The sequence below is a fragment of the Colossoma macropomum genome, unplaced genomic scaffold (genome assembly GCF_904425465.1).
Source record: "Colossoma macropomum unplaced genomic scaffold, Colossoma_macropomum, whole genome shotgun sequence".
Taxonomy (NCBI): domain Eukaryota; kingdom Metazoa; phylum Chordata; class Actinopteri; order Characiformes; family Serrasalmidae; genus Colossoma; species Colossoma macropomum.
In genome coordinates, this window is record NW_023494784.1 from 9,548,594 (window position 1) to 9,567,355 (window position 18,762).

The 18,762-nt window shown below is 37.7% G+C and overlaps 1 protein-coding gene across 3 annotated transcripts in view; it reads left to right on the plus strand.

Annotated features, from left to right (window-relative positions):
• Window positions 1–10,804, plus strand: part of sestd1 (SEC14 and spectrin domains 1) — an 88,144-nt gene extending 77,340 nt beyond the window's left edge. For 2 of the 3 annotated variants that reach the window (XM_036577415.1, XM_036577427.1), the window contains exons 15-19: window positions 1,089–1,170; window positions 1,585–1,707; window positions 3,483–3,674; window positions 6,054–6,172; window positions 8,200–10,804. In XM_036577415.1, coding sequence (XP_036433308.1) covers window positions 1,089–1,170; window positions 1,585–1,707; window positions 3,483–3,674; window positions 6,054–6,172; window positions 8,200–8,356 — 673 coding nt within the window. In that variant the 3' untranslated portion in view covers window positions 8,357–10,804. The remainder of the gene's footprint in view (window positions 1–1,088; window positions 1,171–1,584; window positions 1,708–3,482; window positions 3,675–6,053; window positions 6,173–8,199) is intronic. The other variant, XR_005007536.1, reaches the window with a different exon arrangement.
• Window positions 10,805–18,762: the final 7,958 nt, after the last annotated feature.

Sequence of the window (18,762 nt, forward strand, 5' to 3'; positions counted from 1 at the left end):
CCTTGAAAGGTAAAGCAGGCTGGTAAAAACCTGTTGAAGCCAGTTTTTAGGAGTGAGCTCATCATGCGATGACCAGATTGATAGACAAAGAGATGCACCTATTAGAGAACGAGCTGATATCAAAATTTGAGAAGTAAGGTGGGGGGATATCAAACTACCCCAGATAAATGGTATAAACTGTGTATAATACAGTGTTTCGGACACTGTATTTGCGCAGTTGGGTCTCTCGAGACCCTGTGCCACCTGATGCTGAAATAAAGAAGAAGCCTTTTTCTCCCTTCCACAAGAACTCAGCGGCTGATAGTCTTTTATTCTTTTTTATTTTTGATTGAATACCCCTTCTATTTTTGTTTATTTTATTTTTGTTTATTTTTGTAAGTGATTAAGACAATAATTAGAACAAAACCACAGCACAGAATAGTTTAGATTTTAAAAACCATCATATGTCGGGGCTTTGGGCAAGGAAGAAAATAGCTCTTGGTCCCGACGAAATCATTCAACCACAGACAACCTCCAGAGAACCCCGCCTGCTTTCACGGTTTTGTTGTGTGATAGGAAATTAATCCAGATATACAGATAGCTCTGAATTCAGATTTGTAACCGCACCGTGTTGTGCTGCACTGTCCGGCGGAAAAACGCCTTCAGTTTTTATATGCAGTTTTAGACATTTTACTTCTACTCTTTCTGAGAAGTATAATGAACAGAAGACTCCACTCATGTGACATGCAGCGTTCTTGAGGATTTGAGGATGTTTTTTTTTTTTTTGTGTGCTAGATTGGAATCTAGCATCACACCCATCCTGTTACAGCTTTTACTTCACTAATTTCAGCTGTAGTGTTTTAATGGCTTAATGACTTTTTTACTCTCTTTAAATATTTACAAGGCAGATAATTGCTCTAAATATATGTACTAAACTTGGGAGTTTGTTGTTGAAGGCTGTCTTGGGGCTGGGGGGGGTGGAGTGGGGGGCACTGAACAAATGGATAGAAAACACCAAAAGTGAGGCTTTTAAAGGCTCTAAAAAAAAGATGGCAGCGTTTGGCATGGTCATTCAGAATCACTGACATGTTGAAGTGTGGACTTTAAAGGTGCGAGGACATGGTGGACGTGAGGCGACTGAAGATGCTGCAGATGGTCCAGCTTTTCAAGTGTGAGGAGGACGCCTCGCAGGTTAGTGGGAGTCTGACCGCTTTGATGTCTGATTCTGTGCTGTGTTTGGCTTAGACTGGAGGAGAAGATCATCTTGAATCTCATAAGCTTTCACTTTGGTTTCTTTCATGGGTCCAGTCTGTGATGTTTCCGGCAGCGAATACTTTCTCCTGGCATTAGTCGTTGTTTTCAGCAGATGAAGACGTGGTTTTCTTCTTCAGTTTTGCTCTACTGCATTTGCTTGTTTAATTCATCATCAGCTGATCCACCCTGTAGCTCATCAAATCACTCTAATTTGTCTGCCTGCAGATAATCAGTCTAAAATGCCAGATTGAATCCAGGAAACAGGAAGCAAAACAGAGTGAAAGCGTGCAGCCAGGCTGTTTCTCAGTAGCTGATGTGTAAAATGGTTTGTTTTTTTTCTGGCTCTTGCAGGCAGTGGAGTGGCTCGGGGAGCTGCTGGACGCTCTACTGAAGACACACATTAGGCTGGGCGATGATTCGCAGGAAACCAAAGTGCTCCTGGAGAAACACAGGAAATTTGTGGATGTTGCACAGGTAACTTTCCGTCAGTAAATGGGCCAAATAGGGGTCAAGCTGCGTATACAACACATGAGCAAGCCAGAAAAACAGGGGGCACAAAGCCATGGTTTCATAAATAGAATGTTAAAATAATAATCTTAACACAGTCCTCAGATAACTAAACACTAATTCCACTATTGAAAAAAAATGTTTTTATGGTTGCTTTTTTTTTTTTTTCTTTTTTATCGGTCACCCGGACACCAAGAAACTCTTCACATTAAGAAAAGATTACTTGATAAAGCACAATACAAAGTACACTCTAAAAAAGGATGGTTCAAAGGTTTTTAGTAAAGAAAATGGTTCTATATAGAACCATGAACACTCAAAGAACCATTTACATGCTTAAAGGGTTCTTTGCATCATGAAAGTGTTCTTCAGATTGATGAAGAATGTGCTGTAGATGGTTCTATATAGATCTTTTTTGAAAAGAGTTCTGTGTAGCACCAAAAAGGGTTCTTCTATTGCTACAGGCTTGAGATTATAACAATAGAAGAACCCTATCAATATAGAACCCTTTTCACAAAAGATCTATAAAGAACCATCTATAGCACATTTTCCATAAATGGTATAACTGTAATAATAGTATAACTGTATATTTACTGAAATAAAATATAATAACAAACCAAAATAAAAAAATAAAATAATAAACCAAAGAAAACGATGAGAAATCACGCATGTCTGACTAACCTTGGCTGAAAGTATGTATTTTGTATGATGGAGTAGCTCTTCACCATAATGTTGCAGTGTAAAATCTAAATACACTTCGGGAGATGACGCTGCCTGAAGTCTACAGTTTGGTAGACTCTTTCTCTCGAGTAAAACTGAGGGTCTAAGGGGCGTCTGCCACGTACTAGTAATTTTTCATCAAAATATCTAAAAGCTAAATGTAAATAAAAACTATTTACTGTCCGATAGTATTGCATAAGTGAGGTCAGGTTAAGTATTTCCTTTTAATTGCTTGGTTAGTGCCTTGTTAGCCTTTATTGATGAAGTTTATTTTAGTCATGCACAAAATATGGAAATGTACAATGTTTATTGTGTACTTATCTGTCGATGCAGAAACATTTATAAACTGTTTTGCTCTTCGAGTGCGATAAATGCGTCAAATATTGGTTTGAAATTTCAGTCAAATCTAAAAATCTGTCCAATACCAATAATTTTGTAAGCAATTACCTGATATGATTCCAACATCTTGCGCCCCTTCGCAAAAGTTGTAAGTGGTAGCTCAGTGGTCTGATGTTGATGTAGTTTACGGAGTCTTTTGTGATTAATACATAGTCGCCTGACCGCAAATTTGAGAACAGAAGGTCAAATTTTAGGTGCATTTTTATCGGTTGAGTTGAGGAAAGTAAATTAGACGACTTAATTTCATTTCATTTAAAGAATAGTGCATCATAGTTAATTAGTATAAATTGTAGTAGTTTATAAAATGTACAGTTTTTGCCTAACAAGTAATAAAAGCTTATAACCCACCAATATTAAAATGATGAAATTAATAAAGAGGTCTGTTAAGTTCAGAACCATTGGCCAACTGTGCTTGCACACAGAGGAATTAGACCTCCCATTTGTCGGCTCAGGGGATCAAACCGGCAACCTTCCGGTCACAAGGCTGGTTCCCTAACCTCCAGCCCCTGACTGCCCCTAATCACAATAGCCTGTTTGATTATTATTGGCTGAAGTTTTATGATCATGACCAGCCTAATGATGTTGTTTTGTTTCTGGACAGTTAATGTTCTGTACTCTCTCCTCAGAGCACGTATGATTATGGCAGACAGCTGCTGCAGGCCACAGTGGTGCTGTGCCAGTCTCTGCGCTGCACCACACGCTCTTCTGGCGACACGCTGCCCAGACTCAACCGTGTGTGGAAACAGTTCACAGTGACTGCAGACGAGAGGCAGCACCGACTGGACATGGCCAGCACCTTCCACACCGCTGCTGACAGGGTGGGTACAACAAAAAATGAGAACCTCTGTGTATTTTGTATGGCCCTGTTGCCAGTGGGGGAAAACGTAGGTCAGATAAATTAAGGTAGCTGGAATTGTGTTGGGAAAATTATATACTGACTGTAAATTATTTGAGAATACCTAAAAAATATATTTTAAAATGTGTCAGTTTGGAATAGCTTAACATTAGTTAGCTGTTCAGATATTGACTTTTTTCCAAGGTAGATGTCAGGAGTCATCAGTACTCAAACCTTTCAGGTGCTTAAACCACATTTGAGACAGAAGAGTTTCTATTTGTGCTTTAAACAATAGTTTGAAAAAGAAAACTGTCCAGAGGAGATACTTCAAACATGATTCCGAATAAGAACATGAAAATAGGTTTTGTTAAATATACCTTAATATACATTTTCAGATATTATTCTTACTTGAATTAAATTAATAATGTAAATGTAAATTGAACATTTTTCATAAAAACAAGGTGATGTTTCCAAAGTTTTGATTGATAGTCAATATCTGGATTCTTTAACTTCCCTCCAAATTTTAGATGATTTCATGATCTTAAGATGAGTGGACACTGACCCAACACACTCACACTCAACAAATACTAACATTTCAGTATCAGTTGAATTTTTTAATGTTCTAGATTCTTGAACAGTTTGAATTTGGGGAGGACATCATGGAATAGTGTAAACTGGAGAGAACATTGTAGCGTTCTCAAAGTGGTGTGAAGTGGGAGAACATTTTAGAACAGCATGAATTTGAGAGAATATTCTGGAACGGCGTGAAGGTGAGAACATGCTAGAACAATGTGAATAGAACAGCATTAAAAAGGGAAAAGTATTCTAGAACAAAGGAAAATGGGGAAAAACATTGTAAAACAGTGTAAACAAGGAGAATATTCTAGAACAGTGAGAATGATGCAGAACATTGTAGAACAAGGTGAATGATGCAGAAAATTCTGGAGTAGTGTGAATGGAAAAACATCATTGCAGAACAGTTTGAATGGAGGGTATTTAGAATGGTTTGAATGGGGGAACAACATTTTAGTACAGTATGACAGGATAGAGATCATTCTAGGATAGTGCGAGTGGACATAGAGCATTCTAGAACAGTGTGAATGAATAAAGAGCTTTCTAGAGCAGTGTGAATGGATAACGAGTGTTCTAGAGTAGTAAGAATGAATAAAGAGCATTCTAGAGCAGTGTGAATAGATAGTGCTAGAACAATGTGAATGGATGAAGAGCATTCTAGAGCAGTGTGAATAGATAGTGCTAGAACAATGTGAATGGATGAAGAGCATTCTAGAGCAGTGTGAATGGATAAAGAGCATTCTAGGACAGTGTGAATGGATAAAGTGCTAGAACAATGTGAATGGATAAAGAGCATTCTAGGACAGTGTGAATGGATAAAGTGCTAGAACAATGTGAATGGATGAAGAGCATTCTAGGACAGTGTGAATGGGTAAAGTGCTAGAACAATGTGAATGGATGAAGAGCATTCTAGGACAGTGTGAATGGATAAAAAATATTCTAGAGGAGTGTGAATGGATAAAGTGTTCTAGAGTAGCATGAATGAATAAAGAGCATTCTAGAGTGAAGAGCATTCTAGAGTGTGAATGGATGAAGAATGTGCTAGAACAATGTAAATGGATGAAGAGCTTTCTAGAGCAGTATGAATGGATAAGGAGCGTTCTAGAGCAGCATGAATGGATGAACATTCTAGAGCAGTGTGAATAGATAAAGATGTGCTAGAACAATGTGACTGGAGGAAGGGCGTTCTAGAGCAGTGTGAGTGGATAAAGAGCGTTCTAGAGCAGTGTGAATGGATAACGAGTGTTCTAGAGGAGAGCTTTCTACCCTTCAGGTTTGTTGGTCATTAAACCCCAGAGCATCTCAACACAAAGCAAAATGAACAGTAGACTAGGCAGTGTTACTGTTGCCTGTTTTGTGAGTCTTGAAGATGTTTTTTTCCATTCTGATGTTTCTCCTGTCGTGATTACACACAGTGAAAATCCAAACAAAAAAACGTGCATTGTCTGTTGTGTTTATCCTCGATCCAAAAAAAAAGTCCTTTGTTCACATCAGATTCAGCTTATAATGACCTTGAAGAAAAATAATGTCCCTTTTATAATTACTGACGATAATTTTGACAGCCATAATATATACATAACATAGATCTATAAACTTTTATAATAATGTATTAAAAACAAAAGTGGCTGTATGTGTTTGTGAGATGATTGTTGATGCTGCTCTGTGAGCTCTGAGTGCTTTTTGGCTTTAGGAGTGAGACTGAAAGTCCCTGGCAATGTTCCCTACAGCTCTGTTCTGACTCACACAATAACACAACTCTCTCTCTGTCCCTCTCTCTCCCTCTGCGTAGGTTCTGAAGGAGGGTTCAGAGCAGGGGGAGCTATTGGATGTGGAGGTGTTTGAGGAGGTGGAGACGGTGGGGAAGGCTCTGCTGGACAGACTCACTGTACCTGTCATTTTTCCTGATGGGTAAGAGTTCAGAGGTCGCACTGTGGTAGAGCTGGATGATTGAAGGGAGGGGGACTGTGAATCATTTTAGCAAAAGGCCTCTAATAATAATACATCTAACAGTAATTAAGGGGAGAAAGTAAACACCATTAATTACTAATGTGCCATTAATACAATCACCAAATGATTGTAGTAGCGTAAGCAGAAGTAAGTGAATGGGTAAATAATGCATGGTGGGTACATAATGTGCTGCACTTGTATATGACTCTGTTAGTGTTTACAGGCTTATGGCTGCACTTTCCTGGCCAAACACAGCTTGAGATCTGCTACCTGACCTGAGCCCCATGGAGCCTGACAGTATAGCGGGTTTAGAGAGATCGAGTTTAGGTTCTATGACTGGCTCTTGCCTATCAGAATGAAACCCTTTGCACTTTGCATTTTTTTTAAATACGAGTTATCAGTACCAAGAGTTTCTAAAGGAAAAATATCAATGTCAAATTGAAAATAACGTTATGTTAATATAATACATGTAAAATCTATGTCAGTGAAAAATAAATTAGTGCTCAGCTCTGTAAAATCCATAGCATTCGCTTCTTCTACTCAGCTGGACTCTCAATTAACTTCGCTCACTTTTGCGTCTCAGAAATGACTCGGCTTCTTTCTGGTAATAGCTGTAATAAAAAGTAATTGAAGTGTCAGTTCCAGACTTTCTAGAGTGAAAGCGATCATTTAAATCTTTTATCGCTCAGAATTGCTAATGTGAAATATTAGGTAGAACGTTCAGTGTTAGAGACACAGAGAAGCAGAAAGGCTGCAGTTAAACTCCATTACATTGTATTTATATACTGGCTTTCTACAACAGACGTTGTCTCAAAGTAGCTTTCCAGAAATGAAGGTGCAGCACCTTAATGAGAGTCACTGAGGGAGAAAGTTTCAGGAGAAACTCCCGAGGAGGAGCATGAGGAAGAACCACTGAGAGGAACCAGGACTTAAAAGGAGAAAACTTCATGAGAGCATGAGGAAGAACCACTGAGAGGAACCAAGACCCAAAAGGAAAAACGGCAGAACATAAAGAAAAACCACAGAAAGGAACCAAGACTCAAAAAGGGATTCTCCATAAGAGCATGAGGAAGAACCACTGTGAGGAACCAAGACCCAAAAGGAGAAACTTCATAAAAACATAAAGAACCACTGAAAGGAACCAAAACTCAAAAGGAGAAACTCCTTAAGAGCATGAGGTAGAACCACTGAGAGGAACCAAGACTTAAAGAGAAATTGTATAAGAGCATGAGGAGAACCGCTAAGAGGAACCAAGACTCAAAAGGAGAACCTAACTGAGAGCATGTGGAAGAACCACTGAGAGGAACCACTGAGAGGAACCAAGACTCACAAGAAGAAACTTCATAAGAACGTAAAGAAACACTGAAAGGAACCAAAACTCAAAAGGAGAAACTCCCTAAGAGCATGAGGTAGAACCACTGAGAGGAACCAAGACTTAAAGAGAAATTGTATAAGAGCATGAGGAGAACCGCTAAGAGGAACCAAGACTCAAAAGGAGAACCTAACTGAGAGCATGTGGAAGAACCACTGAGAGGAACCGGGACCCAAAAGGAGAAACTCACGAAAAGCATGAGAAAGAACCACTGAGAGGAACCAGGACTCAGAAACGGAACCCATCCTCCTCTGGGCAGCGCTGGATAGTGGATTTCTGATGTTACAAATGAGAATTGACCCATTCATGCTCTGCCCACAAATGCCAGTTCCTTTGTTTTGAATGTTGCTGGGTTGGGCAAGCTTTACAGAATATTAGCAAAAATCCCATTAAAACTAATAAAACCTGTAGTGCACTTGTTTAGAGTTGCTGTATAATGTTGTTAAAAACTACACCTGATCTGTTTAAACAGTGAGACCTTTTGTGCATGTACAAAATAAACCATTTGAAATTGTTAGCGTACACTAAGTGTAGCTATTTTGACAAAAAGAAGTGCTGAAAGGCAACACTGTCTTTACTCTCTCCCCCTCACTTTACCCCCAATTCCCTGCTACAGGAGCGAGCAGTTTTTCGGCAGCCCTGGCGACATGGCGTCCTCGGCCGAGAACATCCGCGACAGGATGAAGCTGGTGGAGGACAAGAGGCTGCAGCAGGAGGAGGCGGAGCAGCTACAGGAAGAAGTTGCTCTGGAAGCGGGGCCTGATGAGAGTTAATGAATGCTAAAAACCTGAAAGAAATGCTGCATTAAATTTACTTCATTCAACTGTATACATCATTTCCACATTACATCAGCGCTACGGCAAGCCTTAAAATAAGGAATTGCGGTTAACCACATTATTTTCTGTAGTTAATCGTGATCACATTTGACTTATTTACTGAACTTTCACCCTAAAAAAAGAGATTTTTCCGTTTAAAAGCAGTGCATTGTGTTGTGTGGACAAAACAAGCTTCCTCAGAATGTATTTGACTTTCTGTAATTCTGTAATTTGTAAAATGTGAACAGTTCACATCAACCTGAACATGAAAATCACATGGTTTCCACACCGAGTGAACAGTTTTCATAACTGACGTCCTTTGAGAGCGACATTTTCCAGCCAATGAGCGTATACAGTGGTGTGCAAAAGTTTTGGCACCCCTGTCAAACTGTGTTTTGTTACCTAAATGAAAATAAACACATCCTCTACAGAGGACACACTTCTGTACATTTTAATGCACATTAGTGTTCATTTGCTGACATATTGGGGGAAGAATAAAACATAAAATGTGACCTGTGCAAATGTAATGGCACCTTTTATGTTTAATATTTTTTCCTAATATCATAAACTCAGTAAATAAATAGAAATAGTGCACTAAAATTGGCAGAAAAATGACATTTAATTTTGTAGATGATCTGTTAACTTGTTTTCACATGGAGGGTTATTTCATCTAGGGTTGTCTTAACTTTTGCATATGACTGTGTATCATATATATCACTGTTGTCGGAAGAAAACCTCCAGTTTCCATTTTTGTCGTTTTTCAGTTTTTTGACATAATTTGAAAATGCCTGTTGTCCTTTACTTTGTGTGTAAATTTTCATGATGAATGGACCAATAGAAAAGGCCCGAAATGACTTGGAAGTCTGGTTCCATTGACTTACATTAAAAGAAAAGTAGGCTTTCTCTTTTTCCAGTAAAATTACCATTTTGTAGATATGAGGTTTTGATCTGACAACAGCGATACAGTCAATGGTTCTGCTCCTCCATGACTGTTGCCTCTCACTCTTGTTCATACAGCTCATGGATTCTTCTTACTGTAGAGGCTCTCGAGGGGAACTGGAGCTCCACTTTGCTGTTGCTTTTGTTAGTTTGCTGCTCATTGATTTATCCATAGTTCTCCCACAAGTACTGTCCAGCAATTTTCAGGTGAACTTTGACAACACTAGTCAACACAGTTGTGTCTCAGTTAGCTTATTTTTGGCAACAATAGTGTTTTTTTTTCCATATATATTATTCATGTGGAAATGATGTAAGGTGCGAGTAAATTCAATGCACCTCTTTTTTTCCAGAAAACATGGTCATCTGGACCTCCCTCAATCCAGCTTGACCTACATATGCCCCCTTTTCTTCCCTAAACAGGCCAGGAGTGTCTCCAGTTATTGTCTGCTCAAGCCAAGCCATCTTAACACCTTAAAAGCAGTGAAAGGTAGTACCCCAGTAGGTTCCTATTGCATTACTTTCACACCAGTACAGCTAAAAGAAAGAGAAAAAAGACTGAACTCAGTATAAAGCTTTACATTTATTGGGTCACCTTTATCCATCCTGGACAGGTGACTTTAGCTTTTAATGGTGCTACTAAAGCCTATAGAATGTACAGTAAGAAGCACCATCGCTCTACACCCCATTTGTACTTGGTGCTGTAGATTTTTAGGCCTATGATAAACTTCCTGATTGACAGTAAGAAATGTACTTTGAGTTTTTTCCTCTGCTTTTTCCATTGAGCGTTTCCAAAACGTTCACTGTTATCACTTCCTGTGCCAACATGATTGCCCATTATAAAGGCCTTTGATTCAGGCATAAACTGCCAAAGGTACTGTTGCAGTTAGCGCTAGCTGTTTGTGTGCGAGAGAGAGACTGTATGCATGTGAGTGAGTATGTTTTACAGATATGAGAGACAACAGCAAGCCATTAATAGTGGACATGACGGTGATTGTACAGATTTTTCCTGCATCAAAAGGTACAACAGGGCTTTGTCAAGTGGAGCATTGATGAATAAAATGTGAAACTGAAATTGTTTCATCTCATAATTGTCAATCTAATGTGTATGCTGCTTGCATATTTGAGGCATGTCATAAAATAATGAAATCCATATTTATTGATTTCTTTTTTTACTCAGCATTTATAATTGTATAATGCTTTTTGGCTATTTTTAAGTTTTTAATTATGTATTTTATGAAAATCTGGGGTCGTTTGAGCCAAAAAAAAATGAACAAAAAAGTACTGCAAAGGGAGATTTGGGAGAATGTTTAGTCTATCATGCTATCATACGGACAGGCTCAGCGTTTACAGGAATGTCCGCCGTTATCGCGAATATGCTGAACATTTTTGCTTATGCTGTCATGCATTTTACAGTGGCTGTACAGGAAGTTTCTAACCCATGAAATAAACTTATTGTTATACCCCTTAGCTCTGACTGTGCTGAATATTAACTTTCATCCATCATGATGTATAGGGGAGAGTGTGGACACTGCATTTAAATTTTTTTTTTTTTTTGATAAATTCTTAAGGTTTTTGAGCAAGAATTATCTTTAAAAATACAAATATATGCATCAAAATAAATATGATTTGTGAAAACAGGTTGGGTCAAACATGGCAAATTTATTTGAACACAAAATAAAATAGCAAATATCAGCTCAGTAAGACTGAAATGTATTTTAATTCCATATATCTATAGTATATTTTTGATGAATTTGTGAATGAAATGTCCAAAAATGAAATGATGATATAAATGAATTTATATTTGCGGATTAGGGCCTTTTCTCATTTTTTGGGGGGGTTCTTGGTTGTAACAGCGTGTTAAACTAACCCTGCATTGTGGAGGCTGTACTTTAGACTTTAGAAATGTTAAATAATGTAAGACTTGGTGTGACTTATGAACAACAGTACTTAAAAAAACACTTAGAAGTACCATAAAAGTAACTTAAATTACTTTTATGGTATAAAAACAGCATTCATTGAATCTCTAGAAATATCATGTAGCTGTCAACATGTGCAAATGACGTTGCTGTTGGATTACAAGAAGCACATTCTATTTATGTTTAACTACATAAAATGCTGATGTTGCATTTTACCCAGTGTTAGGTTGTGCCCCGCTCCCCTAGTGATACGCTTAGTGTGTCACTTTGTTCTGATTCTAAAATGAGCTCCACAATGATGAGAACTACCAAATGTTTGAGTGTTTTGTTTTTTGTCCCGAGAATGTCCACTGGCCATTTAATTCAGGCATACGCTGCTATTTCAGTTCAAGCAAGCTGTGTGTGTCAGAGAATGATTGTGCACTATATGTCCAAAAGTTTGAAGACACCTGTTTATCTATTGTTTCTTCTGAAATGAAGGGTATTGATAGTGAGTTTGTTCCTTCTTTGCTTCAGTAACAGCCTCTACTCTTCTGGGAAGGCTTTACCCTTGATGCTAAAAAGAATCCAATTCTATTAGTCAAGGCTTTTCTGTGGAGATTATACAAGCCGTGAATGGCTCTAACGGTAATTGGTGCACCTTAAAGTAGCTAAATTGACTAATTCAAGGGGCTGTCTGGAGACTTCTGGACACTGAGTGAGATTGTGTGCAAGCACATGCACTCAACAATCCGATCATAATCAGATTTCTGCGGTTATCAAATTATTCTAATGGTCATGTAAACACCATACTCTGATCTAGAAATCTGAAAAAGAGGGTTGGATTTTAGCTCAGTAATCAGATTTCTCAGTGTGAACTCTTACTCTGATTTCTTTCAGATTTCTTAGTCTGCACATGTGCGAAAAAACACCGCAACACCGGAAATAAGCGAACAGCTTATTAAGGAATCTTCATCATTCTTCATGAAAATATTTATCTTCTAGTTGATGTATGTTCATATTTTCAGGTAAAGTGGCGCAATGATTTAAAAAGAAGTCACGGCATGAAGTTTGAGTTTTACAGTACGTTCACGTCACGTCTTCTTCTGTGAGTTTATTGGCCGGGTGTAAAGCAGAAATCTGATTACTGGCTGACTCGTATAGACCTGGAGTTTCCCCATTATCTGATTACTCAGGTGCATATAAACACATTGATCGGATTACTGACAAAATCTGATTTTCTGCAGTTATCAGATTGTTAAGTGCATGTAAATGCGCTCAGTGTTTGAAATTAGTCAATAATGTCTGACCCGTTGCCCTCATGAATTCAGGTCCAGGACAGCCTCAAAGATGCTGTTGTGTGTGTTTATTCAGGACATCTCACTCTTTCTGATGTTTGCAGTTTTGGATGTGTAGCTGAGCTGGTAGAGCCTGAGCTGGTGAAAGGACTCACTTTCCTGAACCACAGCTGATATCTTTCTGCATCTAAACACAGAATCCTGCCCCATAAGGTGAAATCCCATGGAGACTTCATAGTGTTCCAGGCATGCAGGTGCAGCACAGTGCAAGGTAGACAACATGTGCTCAGCATAGGTAGCATATAACAGCCTGTAGGAAAAGCATCCCAGAGAACAGTTAGAAGACATTTAGGGAGCCACTTTCAAGAATCTACAGTACATTGATTTAACACTTTTTTGCTCATCTCTCAATTTTATTCTACCGTGTTTGTGTTTTCACTTATTCTGTGGTTTTGTATTTGCAAATAGATGTCAGCGATAGGACAAAAATATGATGCTGCAAAACTTGAGGCCATCTTTATGATGTACACCAGTCAGGCATAACATTCTGACCACCTCCTTGTTTCTACACTCGTTGTCCATTTTATCAGCTCCACTTACTATATAGGTGCACTTTGTAGTTCTACAGTTACAGACTGTAGTCCATCTGTTTCTCTGCATACTTTGTTAGCCCCCTTTTACCCTGTTCTTCAGTGGTCAGGACCCCCATGGACCCTCACAGAGCAGGTACTATTTTGGGTGGTGGATCATTCTCAGCACTGCAGTAACACTGACGTGGTGGTGGTGTGTTAGTGTGTGTTGTGCTGGTACGAGTGGATGAGACACAGCAGTGCTGCTGGAGTTAGAATAGTCCACCAACCAACTGGTGTAAATTCATACAGTAAATTCATATTCATACAGTATTTAGTTATTCTTAGTTAGAACAGATACAGTGTACCAGTGGAAGAGTAGTGCCAAATAACAACAAAAAAACTCTTATTTACAAATTAACTATACAAGTAAAACATAAATAAGTTAATAATGTAATGGGTCTACATTAGTTTAACAGTGTGACATGAGTGGTCCTTGTTTACAGGCTCTCTAAAGATGGTCTATTATTATAATGAAGCATGCAGCATTCCAGAAATGATAACTCAGGAAAGTATTTGGTGGTGTAATTTAATGTGATGATGAAAACATTGTAGCTACTTTCTGAAATAATCTAAAATGTCAGATAGTTTGGTTAACACAATGTATATTACCATATTGTTGCGTTTAGAAACAAAACCTAGTCTCTCTGTTTTGGGATTGTTTGTGATTTTATCATTATTGTTGCATAATTTGAAAACACCAGCTGCTGTTTACATTATTTCAAAATTTTATAATGAATGGCCCAACAGAAATGGTCCAAAATAATATGTTGCATAATTTACATTGAAAGTAATGTTTTTTCCTTCTCCTGTAAAGCTGTTTTTTTTTTTAATTCCCGGGCCAACATTCCTTGGCCACACCACCACCCCCCCTTTCCAGGGGACATATATGTGTGTATATATATATATATATATATATGTGTATATGTATATGTATATGTGTGTGTGTGTGTGTGTGTGTGTGTGTGTGTGTGTGTGTGTGTATGTATATATATATATATATATATATATATATTTTTATTTTTTTTATTTTTTTTCACTTCGCTATTAATGTCACGACTCATCGTTTACTAATGATCATATAGATATAAGGTGATGTGGCACCACAACCACCCAACACCCCTCCAAACACCGCCCCCCCCTCCACCCTCTCACCCACCCCCTGCTTTGAGTGAAACAATGAACAGAAATAACAGAGAAAAAAAAAACTAATTTATTATAATAATAATAAATGATAATAATAATAATGACAAACTGGACATACAGGACAGACAAACACAGACACTTAACAAAACAGTAAACAAGGCAGTAATGCCCCCCCCCTTTTTATGTAATTATAACGTGGGTAGTTATCAAATCCTATGTAGGAGTTTTAACCTTCCCCTGATGAGTTTGGAGAGAGAAATCAGCTCTCAATATATTGTAAAAATTGTGACCAGGTTTCCTTGATTGATTTTGTGTTATTTTTAAAATTTGCTGTGAGTCTTTCGAAGTTGGTGATCCATGAGGAGGTTAAGCCAATGCTTTATTGAAATTTTGGTTCTGTCCTTCCAGTTCAGCAGTATAACTTTTTTGGCAATGGTAAGTGATATGAATATAAAGCATTTGAGGTGATTGGGTGCTGAAAGTGAGGAAAGGTCATTAAGTAGCGCTATAACGGGACATAAAGGGATGACAAGGCCCAAAATCTCTGATAGCCTGTCCATGACCTCTGACCAAAACTGCTGGGTCGGGGGACAATTCCAGAAAGCATGATAGTAGTCGTCTGTTAAAGCTGGACAATGTTGGCATTTATCACTGTGAATGAATCCCATACGGTGTAGTTTAGAGGCTGTGATATATGTTCTGTGAAGGGTTTTATATTGAATTAGCTGGAGTTTTGAATTGCTGGACATAGAGAAGATATCACAGCATATATTTTGCCAGTTGACATTACATGTTTCTTTTATATCTGAGGTCCATTTTTCAGTTGGGAGAGAGATAGTGTTGTCCTTTGAGGCTATAAGTTTATATATTTGTGATAACATTTTCTGAGGTTTGAGGGAGTGTAGCTTTAAGTAGAGGGGAGGAGTGTGATTGCAGAGATTTCCACTATCAACTGTTTTCTTTAGAACATCTTTGAGTTGTATATACTGATAGTGACAATTATCTGGTATATTGTATTTTTCTTTGATGTCATCAAAGGTCATGAGCAAGCCACCAGAGAACAACTGTGCCAGGCTGGTTATTCCTCTCTGTTTCCAGGCTGAGAATATAAAAGGTTTGTTATTTATTAAAAACATGGGGTTGTTCCACAGAGGGGTTTGACTGGAGGGAGAGCAGCTGTATTTAAGAATTCTGTTTGAATTCCACCAAGCATTCAGGGTGGTACTTACTGTACTGTATTTATATATATATATATATATATATATATATATATATATATATATATATATATATATTTTTTATTTTTTTTTATAGCTTTGTCTATGAATGGAATACTATTAATGTCAAGTTCTTGAATTAAACTTTCCTCAATGTCTTGCCAGGGTTGGTTTGAGCTAGTTGTCCAATGTCTAATGTAAAGCAATTGATGTGATAGAAAGTAGTAGTGGAAATTTGGGGCTCCAAGTCCTCCAAGATGTTTAGGTTTCTCGAGGGTAGCTAACTTGATTCGAGGCTTTTGGTGTTTCCAATAGAACTTAGTCACTGCATTGTCAGGAGAGGAGAACCAGCCTGACGGTGGGAGACAATTGATTTTAGGGAGGATATTCATTTTAACTGCTGATATCCGGCCAATTAGAGTTAATGGTAATCCAAATCCAAAGTGTTTAAGAGAAGCAAAGAGAAAGGACCACTCCACCCTGTCAAACGCCTTTTCAGCTTCCAGAGATGCTATTATACATGGTGATATATATGGAGATTCTTCGCTGTTATACATATGAATTAGATTGAATAACCTGCATGTGTTCTCTGAAGACTGTCTCCCTTTGATGAACCCAGTTTGATCTGTGTTTATGAGAGTGGGTATGACCGATTCCAGTCTGATTGATAAAGCTTTACTTATGATTTTTATGTCTGAATTGATCAGTGAACTGGGACGGTAGCTGGAGCAATCTGTAGATTTTTTATTTGGTTTTAAGATAAGTGTGATAAGAGCAGTATTCATATGATAGGGTATGGATGTATTTTCAGACATTTCTGAGATCGTCTGAGCGGTGAAATAAGAGGCCAGAATTGTTTGTAAAATTCTGCTGGGTAGCCATCAGGTCCTGGAGATGTATGGTTAGGCATTAGAAAGAGGGCTTTGGTGATTTCTTCAGAGGAAAGAGGTCTGTCTATTGATTCTGATACAGATGTAGATAATGTAGGTAGGGAGACGCTGCTCGGGAATGCTTCAGTTTCTTCCATTGAGGCTTTCTTATCAGAAGTATAGAGATTGGAGTAAAAAGACCTAAATACATCATTGATAGCTAGGGGATCCTGAATGATCCTACCAGAGGGACCTGAGATTGCTGTTATTATTGATTTCTCGGTTTCCTGTTTTAATTGATTTGCTAAAATTTTTCCAGTTTTATTTCCAAATTCAAGTTGCTGTTGTCTAAGTTTAAGCATATCCTGTTCGGTCTTCTTTTGTTGTATATTATTAAGTTCGTATTTAGTTTTAATTAGTTCTTTAATAATTGGATCAGTAGGAGTCTGAGAGGCCAGAAGGTCCAATCTCTTCACCTCACCCTGCAGCGTTTGTTCTTTTACTAAGTCTTCCTTCTTCTTTTTAGAACAGTATGAAATAGTTTTTCCTCTCATCACAACTTTTGCTGTTTTCCAAGTGTGCAAGCTGTAAAAAAAAAAAAAGAATCTGTAAAGCTGCTTTTTAGAGACGGGAGGTTTTGTTTCTACAGTGACAGTGTGCATTATTTAACCCTCTGTTGCACAATGTTGCCTCAGGCCAACAAACTCATTTTCCTCACTTTACAAGAACGTTATACATTATTTAAAGACAATGATAGGGTTAACAATAAAGGGAAGCGTTAATAATAAGTCAATAAAAATTATGTACTTGGTCATTCTGTTTTTTAGTGGGCACATTTATTTTTTTTAACATTCGCTATCAATTTTTTATGACAATTTGCTGAAATATGTTGTGTGACAGTGGAATGAATTTAGCCAGTTACAAGCCAGGTCTCACTACTTCAGGGAACACGGCTCCAGAAATACCAATTCTTTCCATTGTCGCACAATGTTACCTCAAGGCAACATAATCCAAAAGGACCCTTGCAAACATTCTTTATTCATTTATTTTTTTTGTTACTTCTTTTAATTGAATTATCAGGTCCAAAAAAAATCAAGGACCATTTCATGCGAGAAAAGTGATTTTTTTTTTTTTTTATTTATTGCTTTCACAATGCGTGCAGTAAAGTGTTAATAGAAAACTAGCTATTATTTCATAGTTTTGATGTGTTCACTATTACTCACTATTCATGTTTATACACTATTATTAGAAAGTAAGGAAAACTCATACCTGCTATATTTTATAGTGCACTTTGCAGTGAGAGTCTCTAGTGAGTCAGTTCAGAGCGAGAAAGTCATACTGTTCGGCTTATTTATAGACGACTGTCTTTACTCCTGGAAGCAGAGCTGCTGAGTAACATGCTGTTCTGACATCTATCGGCAGCTCCCTGGATAACACGACCGAAATAGTCTGCCTGTGATAACAGTGTGAGCTCCACTATTGACATGCAGGTCACATACCGTGCAGGAAAAGAGGCTGAAGTGTTCAGACAAATGCACTGCAAAAAATATCATAGCAAGTGAGTTAGTTGTAGCCAGTATGTTGTCATTGTTGAGACAAAACCTTGTGTGTTTACTTTTTTTTTTCATTTTTTTTATATTATTTGAAAAACCCAGTTACATTTTATGTTGTGTCAAAATTTCATGACGAATGGACCAGTAGAAATGGTCCAGAATTACTTGGAAAAAATCATTTCTCCAATAACTTTCAGTAGAAGTTAAGGATGTTTTTGACTTCTTCTGTAAAGTTACCTTTTTGGAGTTCTCAAAGGAATTGCTTTAAGAATATAATGACTAACCTGCCTTTTCTAGATATTTTGTCTTGTACTGAGTCATTTTTATGAAGAGAAATGATCATTAATTTGCTTGTTTCAGGAGTTAATGCCGTTTAGGAAGTAATATTTCCTGCCAGGCCTGTAAGTGTATTTCATTGATAAGATCACTTTGTGTAAGTAAAACATGTTTAGGGATATTTTGATCATCTAATATTATTAGTGCAACAATCTTATAGAGGAGAATATTAGAAATATTGCCAACAGTGAGTTTTAATCTGTGTAATTTCCTCCTTTTTACTTAGGAGAATTCCACCGATTTTTCAAAATTTCTGCATAGTAAATGGTTAAGATGTAAATAAAGTCGTTCAGAGTGGTTTGGTGTGCCGTTGTAGAGAAAATTACCAAGTCAGAATTGTTCACAGTGGTGGTGATAGGAACCAGACGTCTGAGTTTATTGCCTCTTAAAACTCACTCAGAGAAAGTTGGTAAATGAAATGGTTATGAATACACTGCCTGATGTCTGAGACACGGTTAACGATAGTTTTGTGAAAGTTTTGG